Source organism: Wyeomyia smithii, chromosome 2 (genome assembly GCF_029784165.1).
Source record: "Wyeomyia smithii strain HCP4-BCI-WySm-NY-G18 chromosome 2, ASM2978416v1, whole genome shotgun sequence".
Taxonomy (NCBI): Eukaryota; Metazoa; Arthropoda; class Insecta; order Diptera; family Culicidae; genus Wyeomyia; species Wyeomyia smithii.
Genome location: NC_073695.1, coordinates 55,151,170 through 55,163,430, shown reverse-complemented (window position 1 = coordinate 55,163,430; position 12,261 = coordinate 55,151,170). Strand labels below are relative to the sequence as shown.

The 12,261-nt window shown below is 39.8% G+C and overlaps 1 protein-coding gene across 1 annotated transcript in view; it reads right to left on the bottom strand.

Annotated features, from left to right (window-relative positions):
* Nucleotides 1–11,860, bottom strand: part of LOC129724007 (uncharacterized) — a 37,910-nt gene extending 26,050 nt beyond the window's left edge. The window contains exon 1 of the mRNA XM_055678585.1: nucleotides 11,592–11,860. Coding sequence (XP_055534560.1) covers nucleotides 11,592–11,706 — 115 coding nt within the window. The 5' untranslated portion in view covers nucleotides 11,707–11,860. The remainder of the gene's footprint in view (nucleotides 1–11,591) is intronic.
* Nucleotides 11,861–12,261: the final 401 nt, after the last annotated feature.

Below are 12,261 nucleotides of genomic sequence, written 5' to 3'. Positions count from 1 at the left end.
TCCTTTCGCCAAAGTAACCCCGTTACGAAACGATCTCCCACTTGTTTTGTAGTTTTTAGTTGTATCGCTTTTGCTCTTTGGTCTTCCAGTGATTCTGGAACAGCGAAGGTTGCAACTCCCGCCTCATCAAGGACATATTGCGCTCGCATCATATCGTGCAGTTCCTGATTGCTAACCGATTCTGTGACATGTAAATTGAGGAAAGTGGCCGCATTTTCCTTTTGCCTTTTTTCTGGCCCGTAGACCGTCCATCCCAGTCTAGACCGTACTGCGATTGGTTCACCAGGTTGACCAATCCTTGACTCCTGCGGCGCGAACAAATGCAGATTATCCAGCCCTATTAAGATGGCTGGCTCTTCTCCTACGTGGTCGGCTACTGGCAAACCTGCTAAAAGCGGAAATCGTGTCGCTATTTCAGCAAACCGGAGACTCTGTTTCGGCAAAACCAGCTTGGAGACTGTGCGGACATTTTCTAAAGCAAACTTATCGCTCGATCCCTGTGCAGAGAGCATTAAAGTAATTCTGCGCGAATCGTTCTCATACCGCTTAATGTCTCCCGTCCAGGTGACGATCAATGGTTCTGGTGCACCTCTTACCTTCAACTGATTGGCTACTGATTGTTCTATCAGCGTACTAGAGGATCCTTCATCCAAGAAAGCCAATGTTTTGACAACTATATTTCCTGCGTAGAGGGTCACAGGAACCATCCGAAAAATCACTGATCGACGAAAATTTTCGTGTGCGTTACAGTTGACTTCCATTAGTCGAACCGATTCTTCCCTTCGATGCAGCAGCGTGTGGTGATTACCGTTGCACCCACCGACTGTACAGCGTAGCTTAAAATTGCATCGACTGGTTACATGATTATTTAAACAGAGAACGCAGAGCTTCAGCCTTTCCACAGCCCTCATCCGGTCTGTCAGGTTCATTCGTTTGAATTCATCACAAAACCTGAGTTTATGGTCGGTTCGTTTGCAAATCCAACACGGCTTGCCACCACAATCCGTTTGTGGTTGAGCCAGTGCCTTCTGCGCCGCCCCATGCATATGCACGAATTCATTTTTCTTTGCACCCGCGCTCCTACTGAGTTTAACTGGTTGAGCTTGTGGTAAATCCATGCAGTCGGAAACCTCTGATACATCCGATACCACTTCAGTCATAAAGTCGGTGAACAACCTTAACGGAGTACCGTGTCGTCCCCGCTTATACCGGACCCAATCCAGTTTGTAGTTAGTCGGTAGTTTTTCTACCAATTCCTGCACTAACATGGGGTTGTTTAAATGATCCGTTAATTGAGCAGCTTCTAAATGATCGCAAAGTTGCTTAACATTGATTCCAAAATGGATAAATGTTTTCAAATTGTCCGAGTCAGGGGCTTGTGTTTTCCGTACTTTCAATAACAATGCCCTCAGCAACTTTTCCGGCCTTCCGAAAAGTTTACGAAGGTCTTCTACGACATCTGGGACCGAGTCCGGGAGCACTAATCTACTTCTAACCGCTTCTAACGCATCCCCTTGCAGGCTGTCCTGCAACCTTTTAAGGTTATCTAAATTTGTAAACCCGCACGCTCTTGTTGTATGTTCAAAACTACTAATGAACAAGGGCCAAACTTCAGGCTCACCCCTAAATGTTGGCAAATGTTTCGACACCACCTGCCGTGCCGCTAACTGATCTTCCGTTACTCTCGACTGCCCCGGCCCGTCTTGCCTTCTGCTCTGGGATCTCGGATCACTCAGCTCAGAACCACTCTCAAGTGAATCATGTTCCAATTTAGCATCTGGCCTATCCTTGTAACTCACCGTCGATCGCTTTTCTTCATCTTGGCGAATCGAATTTAAATCTTCATATTTATTTATTTCTTGTCTATCTACCCAACTTCTTATTCTATCTCTTTTAGCTTTATCGGATCCCGCTTTCGATCCACCAGCTGCGCCTTCATTCATCAGCTGTTGTAGATGTGCAGCGCTGGCATTCATACGCTCCCGTAATAGATCCCTCTTTCTCAGAAACTCTTCTTCGGCTGCTAGCTGGCGGTCCATTAATTCCCGCTCCTGCATCAGCTGAAGATCTTGCAACTCTCTTTCTTGCTGTAGTTCCTGCTCACGCATTTCTCTTTCGCGTTGTATCTGTTTTCTCTTCCAGGCTCTCTCTAACTCCAATCGTTTCGCCCGAAGTATCATCTCTTTCTCCCATGCTCGCTCTTTATCTCTCTGCTCTTCTTCGAGTTGCAATAGTTCAGTGTCTAGAATAGAACTGGCACTGCGAGCAGATTCCGCATCGCTACGAGCACTACCAGTCTTCTTACCGGGTTTCTTATTTCCTTTCGGAACCTTCAGCTGGCTGTCGGACTTTTTACACTTGGGGCAGAACCAATCTACATCACGTATATCTTCACCGACACCAGCGCAGGAAAAATGCGCCCATAAGTTGCAATGATTACAGCTTACCATATGGTAGTCGTCCTCTTCCGGACCGTTGCACATCAAACAATAGGCAGGAGCCTCGTCCATACCTTTTAGAGAACCGGTTGCCATCCTTTGAGGTTATTCCTGATAAATCTTTGATTTTGTTGCACAAGAAACCAGCCGTGAATCCACTTTTAGTTCTAAGTAGATCAAAGCTACAATTTTATTAATAATTTTAGTAACTTAACAAACAAAAATATTTTACAAACTCACATTTAGTTTCTTCCTTCCTCCTGCGGATTTCTTCGCCTTATCTTTCCCTAGCCGACTCTCTGTCTCAAATCAACTCCAGATTTTCTATATTTTAAATTTTAAGATTTCAATGTTTTATTTTACTTTAGGTTAACGTTTTAGCTATCGACTTACTTTTACTCGTCAATCCTTCAAATTCTCCCCCGCAAGGTTTTTAACTCGGTTTGTCCTGTCGTGCTGTTTTATGTAACGTTATTTCAGTATTATATTTTAATTTGTTTTAATTTTAATACCTGATTAAGTCCCACTTAATTTTCGCAACTAACACCGATCCGAAATCCAAGAACTTGTAGAAAAACTTTTTTTTCAACTTTATTTGACTTTCACCTTTTAACCTCTAACTATTACCTTCCTTCGTGATTAAGCAATTTTATCTAATTGACGTTTTTGATTGCCATCTCACTTGCTATCTGTCTGATCCCGTGACGCTTCGCTACCAACCTTGATCCCGTGACGCTTCGCTACCAACCCGTGACGCTATCATCCCTGTGGTAAACCCTACGGGTGGTCCAACGGTGTTGTCCCGAACAGTCTCCAAATGCCATTTTTAAATTAAAGATAACAACTTCCGGTTTCTAAAGAACAGCGGAAAATGACCAAATATCCCCTAATATGGGTATTTCCAGAATCGTAATGATGCACTGAAGTCACAAATCGACTTCAGAAAACATTTTGAATTGTGAGATGGCAACTTCCGGTTTCTGGAAAACAGCCGAAAATGACCAAATACCACCAAATATGGGAGTTTCTTTAACCAGAATGACGCTCAGAGGCTAGAAATTGTCTTCAAATGCCATTTTAAAATCCAAGATGGCGACTTCCGGTTCTGGAAAATATCCAAATATGACCAAATACCACCCAATATGTGTGTTCCTTTAGCCAGAATGACACTCAGAGGCCAGAAATTGTCTCCAAATTCCGTTTTGTTATTGAAGATGGCGACTTCCGGTGTCTGGAAAACAGCCGAAAATGACCAAATACCACCCAATATGGGTGTTCTTTTAACCAAAATGGCACTCAGAGGTCAAAATTGTCTCCAAATGCCATTTTGAAATCCAAGATGGCGACTTTCGGTGTCGGGAAAACAGCCGAAGGTGACCAAATACCATCCAACATGGGTGTTTCTTTAACTAGAAAGCTTTCAAGCTTTCAGACGCCAGAAATTGTCTCCAAATGCCATTTTTAAATCTAAGATGACGACTTCCGGTTTCTAAAGAACAGCGGAAAATGACCAAATACCACCCAATATGAGTATTTTTGGAATAGCAATGATGCACTGAAGTCGCAAATCGACTGCAGACAACATTTTGAATTGTAAGATGGCAACTTCCAGTTTCTGGAACACAGCCGAAAATGACCAAATAACACCCAACAAGGATGTTTCTTAAACCAGAATTACACTCAGGGGCCAGATATTGTCTCTAAATGCCATTTCAATATTCAAGATGGCGACTTGCGGTTTCTGAAAAATAGCTTAAAGTGACTAAATACCACCCAACATGAGTATCACCGGAACCAGAATGATGCAAGGAACTAAAACTTGACCTCAGACACCATTTTGAATTGTAAGATTGCAACTTCTGGGAAACAGCCGAAAATAACCGAATACTACTACATATGGATATTTCGTAATCTAAATGATGTATAGAAGCCAAGCAGTGACCCAGTTCCTGAAAAACAAGGAAAATAATTGATTACCACCCATTGTGGGTATTTCCGGAATAGAGGTGATGTACAAAAGCCAAATGTCGAGAATGTTGTCATTCCGATAAAACCAATCATTTCAAACGATGTAAACAAATGGCAAAGAACCAATGAATTTGGAATGTTTAAATTATTAAATTAAGTACAAAAATAGGCGGGACGAAGTTTGCCGGGTCAGCTAGTAATAAATATTTATCGGAAAAGTCTATCTGTCTAGTTTACAAAAATAATTTATAGCAAATCTGGCGTAAATTCATTTAAATATATCGTTTTTCCTGACCACAGAGTGTGTATCATGATCGGACCAGGGTGAATCATGATCGGACCAAAAAATGTATCATAATCGGACCAGTGTGCTTCTGAGACATCAAGCGATTTTCCGCTTCGCGCGCTGGGCTTTACATGCACGGTGGTTGGTTTGGGCTTAATAAATTAGATATTTTTTCGTGATTCTAAAATTATTTTCAATCATTTTTCATATTATTACGAAAAACTTAATGAATTATATCTAAGCTTTCAATACGGCAAATTTGCTTATTCAATTTGTGGGTGTTTTTTCGGTTGCAGTTTCGTTTTACCGATAGCTCACTCCACCAGCACAGTTTTGAGAAACGATGTATGACCAACTTGTAGTCCCCAAGTAGTACTACAAATTTCCGAATATTGCAATGCTCTAACTTTTATGCCTGAAGTGCGATATCCAGCCAATGGTACTTGTTACGGGAGTTTCCTCACGGTGAAATATATATTTCACTCTCACGCTCACTTCATTTTTTGAGACATATTTCCGATTCCATCTAAAGTGAATTGATTGAGTGAATTGAATCTAAAGTGAAGTGAATTTCTGGCTTCATGAATTGAGATTGACAGTGAAGTTAAAATGAGAATGTGACAAGTGAAATGAGTTTCCCAGCACAAAAATTTCCCAGAAAGTCGAGTTTTTCCGATTTTTTTTTTTTTAGAAAGCACCAAATTTCGGCGTTATACGCAAGTCTAAGATACTTGGTATCAACAAAAACTTCCATATCGACAATTGCATGAACTGTGCCTTTCGCCTTCAATCGAAAAAGTGAGAATCAAAGCGGTCAATTTGAGACACTACTTCCTTAACCCGTAAAGACCCGGGACGGAACTTGTTTTTTGAAAATGCTCGTTCTCAGCACTGGAACGGCCGATTTGGGGAAACTTGGAATTTTATTCAAGGGGAATAGTTGCTCTAAGTTTTGGTAAAGGTGTCACCCCTCTGGACCCCTCCCCGTTTTCGTGAGATGCAAATATGTCTGTGTTTTTTTCTAATTTTTCAAACAAATTGAGCTAACACTGGGAATTTTCATACGTATTAATTGCTCCATGTATCAAATCATGCCAGGTAGATGAAATATGGTATGTAAGAGTGAATTTTGGAGTTTCCAAATTATTTCAGTACAAAATCACAAAACTACGTATTTTTATAAAAATTCAAACAACAGAACCGTTCTTAAAATTTTAGGCTCTACATTTTTGCGATAAGGTCTCTTGAATCCATACGCGATGAAATATTTATTTTAGCATGCAAACATTTTGAGAAAAACCAGTTTAAATGCACCAAAGTACGTATGTTCATGGAAACCTGATTTTCTCAGTCTCCCACAGTAGGTTTCAATTTAGCTCTTCAATTTTCAAGCTCTATATTTCTAGAGTAACATCTTCTGAATTCGAAGAATTCGATTATGTCAAAAATTCATGAATTGTTTCTATCCTAGACAGCTTAAAAAAATCGAAAAAATATAACCCATTTTTTTCTCTGTGAGGACTCATCACTGCGACCAGAGATATTTGATCTATTGTGATATTGCCCAGGAGTTTTCTGCATTCTGCACTTCATATTATTGGCCAGTATCACTATTGAAGTAAATGATACGCTTTTTTATTTATATCCGTGCTTGTGTGTGAGATTTTACCCTTACGTTTCAAGCTTACTGCTCTACAATACCGAGCCTCTTTCTATCCTACCAATATCGCTAAATTATAATTCCCTGGAGTGAGACTTCACCTAACGTTCCTCGGGCCGGGTTTATTATAAGAAGGACTTATTTTAACAAGAGGAAGGAGTCTTATCGAAACCTCGTTCCTCCTACCAACACTTACCTCTGGTCAGTTTTATTATAAGTAAAACTTTTTTTCAAGAAGAAGGAGTTCTATCGAACCTCGTTCCTCCAGCCAAGATCGCCAACGCAATCGGGGAACATTTTATTACTTTAGGGCAATTTTTTATTACTTATTGTGTCTTATGACTGCGCATTATACACAAAAAGTAACAAACAAAAAGTAATAAAAATTGTGACGGCCACACGCTTGTATGTGTTTCTGCAGGAGAACATACAGCCAAGCACCGCAATGCATGTGTTAGCAAGACTTCACTCGCTGCATTTGTATTGATGCTACGATCAGATTCATTTTTGTCCCCTTCATCCACACATAATGAGAATCTGACCCGTCAACCTCAAATGTCTAATTAGAAACACTTTCGTTTCGTCCCCCAGTGTTTACTTGAAATGAAAATATGTTATACTGTGTGAACAGAGTTGCCGAAGTTGCGAATATTGTTCTGGATGGGCACGAGTTTTGTATTTTCAAACAGGTGCAAATGAATTTCTACGTACTAATGAGTATGTGTTTTGAATATCTTGCAAGAAAGCGAATGTTTTTGTTTTTCTCTAACGCAGTTTACAGATCGTGATGTCATTTAAAGACGCATTTCAAGTCTTTGAAATCATCAACGTTTGCATACTCTATGACGGGGAAAATGCTGCTTTGCAGCTCTTGTCATATTCTTTCTCTACTCCGTATGCATACAACGAGCGAATTAATACACGCTCACCGGATGAATTGGAGATTGAAGAAACTTGTAACATGTGCAACATATGCGACGGTGTGTGATTTTTTTTTACTTGAGATGGAAAGGGAGCAGTTTTTGACAGAAAAAAACTTGCATGTGGTTGAAACGACCATTTTTAGATAATCGTACTCCCGTAACACGTGCTAAATATATGACAGTATGTGTTGTTACTTGGACGAGGAAGAATTTTATTGCCTTTTAAATAATAGGTTTGTTACCTAAAAGGCAGTTTTGCGCTATTGCTTCTAAAGTAATAAGGAAAAGTTTTGCGTGTTCCCTGAAGAGATTTTTTATACGTTACTCAGACCAGTTTTATTATAGGAGGGACTTATTTTTGTTAGGATGAAAGTGAGCAGGATATTACAAAATTCAGCTTCAAGGAAGGGTATGTAGTGGGGAGCCTTGGAATCAACCCATGTTAAAGTCCTCTGACAACCAAATGGCCTGATCCTACTAAGATTTGAACCCACGACCATCCGCTTATCAAAGCGGACTCTGTAACCTTGTGGCTACGAAGCTCCCCCTTAAATATAACCCATACTCCAGTAATGGCGTTCACAATATTTGTGAAAATCACGTTGATCACGTTGCAAAGAGGTCCAGGAATGCAATCTAGCGGAACAAAATTAATAACTCCGGATCGTGTTGATTTTTTGAGATAGTGATTTCGGCAATGTTTATTAGAATAATCAAAGAATATTTTTGCATGAAAATATTTGTACTAAACGTGTACTAATTTAGTACAATTTTTTTTGTCTTTTTTTTCAATTTAGAAGGATGGTTTCTTCTACAAAGTTGTTCATTAGCCAATAATATGAAAGTCTTCCAAAGTCACAACTATTCAAGAATGCATCGTGTATGAGATATTGAATTTTTTGGACAAAATGAACAAAAAACTGTTGTGTCAAAGTTTAAAGGATTAATGATTAGAAACTCATGAAAGTTGGTAATACACCTAGAAAAAATAAAAATAAAATGAAAACAACAGTTTTTTGTCCAAAAAAATCAATATCTCATACACGATGCATTCTTGAATAGTTGTGACTCTGGAAGATTTTCATATTATTGGCTAATGAACAACTTTGTAGAGGAAACCATCCTTCTTAATTGAAAAAATGAAGACAAAAAAAAATTAGTACTTATTTAGTACACGTTTAGTACAAATATTTTCATGCAAAAATATTCCTTTTTTATTCTAATAAACATTGCCGAAATCACTATCTCAAAAAACCAACACGATCCGGAGTTATTAATGTTGTTCCACTAGATTGGATTCCTGGACCACTGTGCGTTGGTTTGATTCAGTGATCGTATTTGGTTCATTCTCTGGAAAAGTATCTTTTAAATTTAATTTTAAACGATTGATGGTTCACTGGCATAATAATTCTCGGCTTCCGCGAAATCGCGATTTACCACTGTCCCTAATCATCATATTTGATACAGTTTCTTATTCAATAGTTGAGAAACCTCGCACATGGGCGTAGCCAGAATTTCAAATAGGGGAGGGCAAGCTCTTTAAAATTTTAGAAGTAGAAAAATGGTACACTAAGGTCGCTTTTTACGCGGGTTTTTTTTACGTGGATTCCGGAATTTACGCGTTTTTTACGCGGATTTCGAAATTTACGCGGTTTTTACGCGGATTCCGGAATTCACCCGTTTTTTACGCGGATTTCGAAATTTACGCGGATTCCGGAATTCACACGTTTTTTTTACGCAGCACGTATCCCCGCGTGAAAAGCGACTTTAGTGTGTTTTGTAAATTAGAAATAAATACTAGTCCTTAGTGATTGTTACATCAAGGCAACCAGTGAAAAGTTGTCCTTGACATCAGAGTGGAAAATTTGATTTTTCTTTGTCCAACCTCGAATATAAATAGATGTTCTTTACTAAAAACTCTTAAGTTCATTTAAACCTTTGGACATATTATATTGGCGACGAGGATCTCAAGAATCCACGAACATGGCAGAAGATAAAGTTGATCAGCAGCCGCAACCGGGAATTCAAGATATGATTCACAAGATGGCCAAAATTTTACAGCGGATAGCGGTCCAGTACGCAAGCATTTCAATCAATTATTTTTGATCTGGCTGTTACTTTACACAGATGTTTCTATGGGCTAAAGATGTCGTTTTATGCTATTAGAAATATTGAAAACAAAATTCTGCACCAATGTCAACATTTGCGGGGGGGGGAGGTAACGCCCCCCTGCCCTCCTCTGGCTACGCCTATGACCTCGCATATAAAAAAATGGTCCGATGATGGTACATTTTCTGACTGGTCCGATCATGATACAACATCCTACCCGGTAGCTAGCCGACCCTGCGATACAATCAATATGGCTTGCTCTACCGCAGAATTCACCAGCCGTCAAGAGTTGGGAAGTCAGTCGGTTTCAACTTTAAAGTTAGCTTATACAGCCGTGACGTGATGCGCTTCTAATCGTTCTAACTCTCTTCCTCGAAAATTCGGAAAAATGTTGTCAAGAAATTGGATCCTATATAGAGCTGTGAAAATTTTTTCCTCCGAACACGAAAAAGGTATAACAGTCTAATCATTGTGTATGCACCGAGCAATGATTACCGCGTTGACGAAGAAGTGCAGTTTTATTAGGTCCTTCACAAGACGTACAGAGAGTGCTCAAGACACGGTCTCCATCGGGGATGCAAATGCGCAGGTTGGAAGGAAGACTCACTCACACACTCTACAACGAGCGACAATGACCTGATGAACAAGCTGTGTGACCACCATTTATTCACTTCGTCAATAGTAAATAAGTAATCAGTGAAAGAGCTAAGAAATGGCATGGCAGTTGGGAAGAAAGATTTGCAAAATCGGAAGCAAATGGCTGTATCGTGCCAAGAATTGCACTCGGACTTTTTGAAAGGTCTCATGGGCCAGACCAAAAAAAAGGCCACCGCCTGGACTCTAGCAATTATGGAGGCATAACTCTTCTCAATACAGTGTACAAAATTCTCTCCCGGATTCTTTTCCGCGGACTGAGCTCGTTATAGGAAACCTTTGTTAGCGAATATCAATGTAGGGAGACGCTTCACTACGGCCCAAATATTTAAAATCCGCGATTTATAGCGGATTATGCTCGAACGAGGATTTCAAAAAAAATTAATTAGACTGATACGTGCCACCCTTGACAGTTCCACGTTAAGCGTTAGGGTAGCCAGTGAGATATCGGACGCTTAGTTGATTTGAAGCAGGGCTACGGGCTGTCAAACTTATTGTTCATTATTACAGCTTGCAAACCTGTACGAAACTTGCACTCTAGAAAACATTGATCCTCCGGCGTTGATTTACTATGGACATACTACACGGCAAGCTCTTGGTGCTTTTAAGCGTAGGCGCAAAATCTTGCGTTAAATTCTTGGTAGAAAACTGGAAAATGGAGTTTGGCGCAGACACATGAACTATACAAATCGGCGGATACAGTCAAGCGGATAAAACACAGCAGGATTCAGTTGTCTGGGACGAAGGAACGAACAGCAAAAACTATATTTAGCAGGAGTCCCGGTAAAGACCATCGACTTTGAAGTAAAACTCGCAATCGTTGGATGTGAGCTGTCGACGCGTAATAGGTGTTCGAGGCGACTGGAGGATAGCGACCCAAAACTGAGTTATATGACGACTTATTCTAGATATGGCACTGCTTTAATGTCTATTCTTTTATTTCTCTACAAATAAACTATGTTTGTGAAGCCATTAGAAATGCACAGGATTGTAGTTTAATGTTATTACATTGTGCGCAAAAAATACCAGTAGGTAGGTAGTATTGAACACGAAAATTAAATTTGATGATGAACGAGGTCACTAATGCCAAACGAAACAGACTAATTGTAGTTAATAAGATAAGAATCGTAAGAACATTGAAGAACGCAAAATTCACGAAATTTTCTGCGAAAGAATTTTAACAAAAAATTGTAGAAAAGTGCTGTATTTTTACTTTTTGTACATTTCAATCATAACCTATTCGTTCAATCCATTAGATTTGTTTCGAAAAACGTCATCACAGAGTGAATACTGCGTATTTCACGGTCCCGGTACTTTTGTCACTTTTTTTTTTTTGCAGCAAACTTTCGGTACAGATGAGTAACGTCCAATCAAGCAAAGTGTTCGACCATTGTCTCTACTGCGCGATAAGATCCCGCGGTCCCGATTTGATAGCATAATTGATTTTTTGACGAAAGTGGCACACTGTCGTGTAATACGCGACAGTTGCATCAATTGCTGGCATTGCTCAACAAGTTATTCTTAACGTTCGTAACATCTGGAATGATTATTACCTTGCGCCGCTACTAAGGCATTCTGACATTGGCACAGAAGAAGCGCCACTGTTAATATTTTCCGTTTTGTTCGCCATATCCAACTCGTTTCTAGGTTGCTATTTGATTTCGGCATTTTTTTTGTTGACGATTATAACCAATCACTAGTATCACATATTCCAGATCACTTCCGTTTTTAATTGCTTCCTTTCGAAACAATACCCTCTATTACGTTCAAGTCTAACACCAACTTCAGTTTAGTCCCACTGCTTTCAACCATTCACTTTCGATAGCTGCAATCAACTAAATTCGATTACCGTTCGGAGCATGGCCAATTGGAAGCAATTCGCGCTCAGATTAAAGATAGGGCAACCACCAATATTATCGATATTGAACCTGTCTCACGCTATCAGTGCATTCCGATAAGCGACACTGTTGGCGATTCAGGGTGGTACGGTCTGGCGATTCAGGGTGGTACGGCTCTCCGATTGGTTCTTGTGGAGGAAATCATTGATCTTCAGTTTTAGTATTAAACCTGTTTTGAAGGCTGTGAATCATTTATGTACAGTTCAAATAGTATCATTTTCACAAAAAATTTCATGATCAGCTACCACCCTTATTTCCCAAAGCTATCATGCACTTGGTAGATCAAATCAGTGCTTGGATTTTCATTAGTTGATTGGAGCAGCAG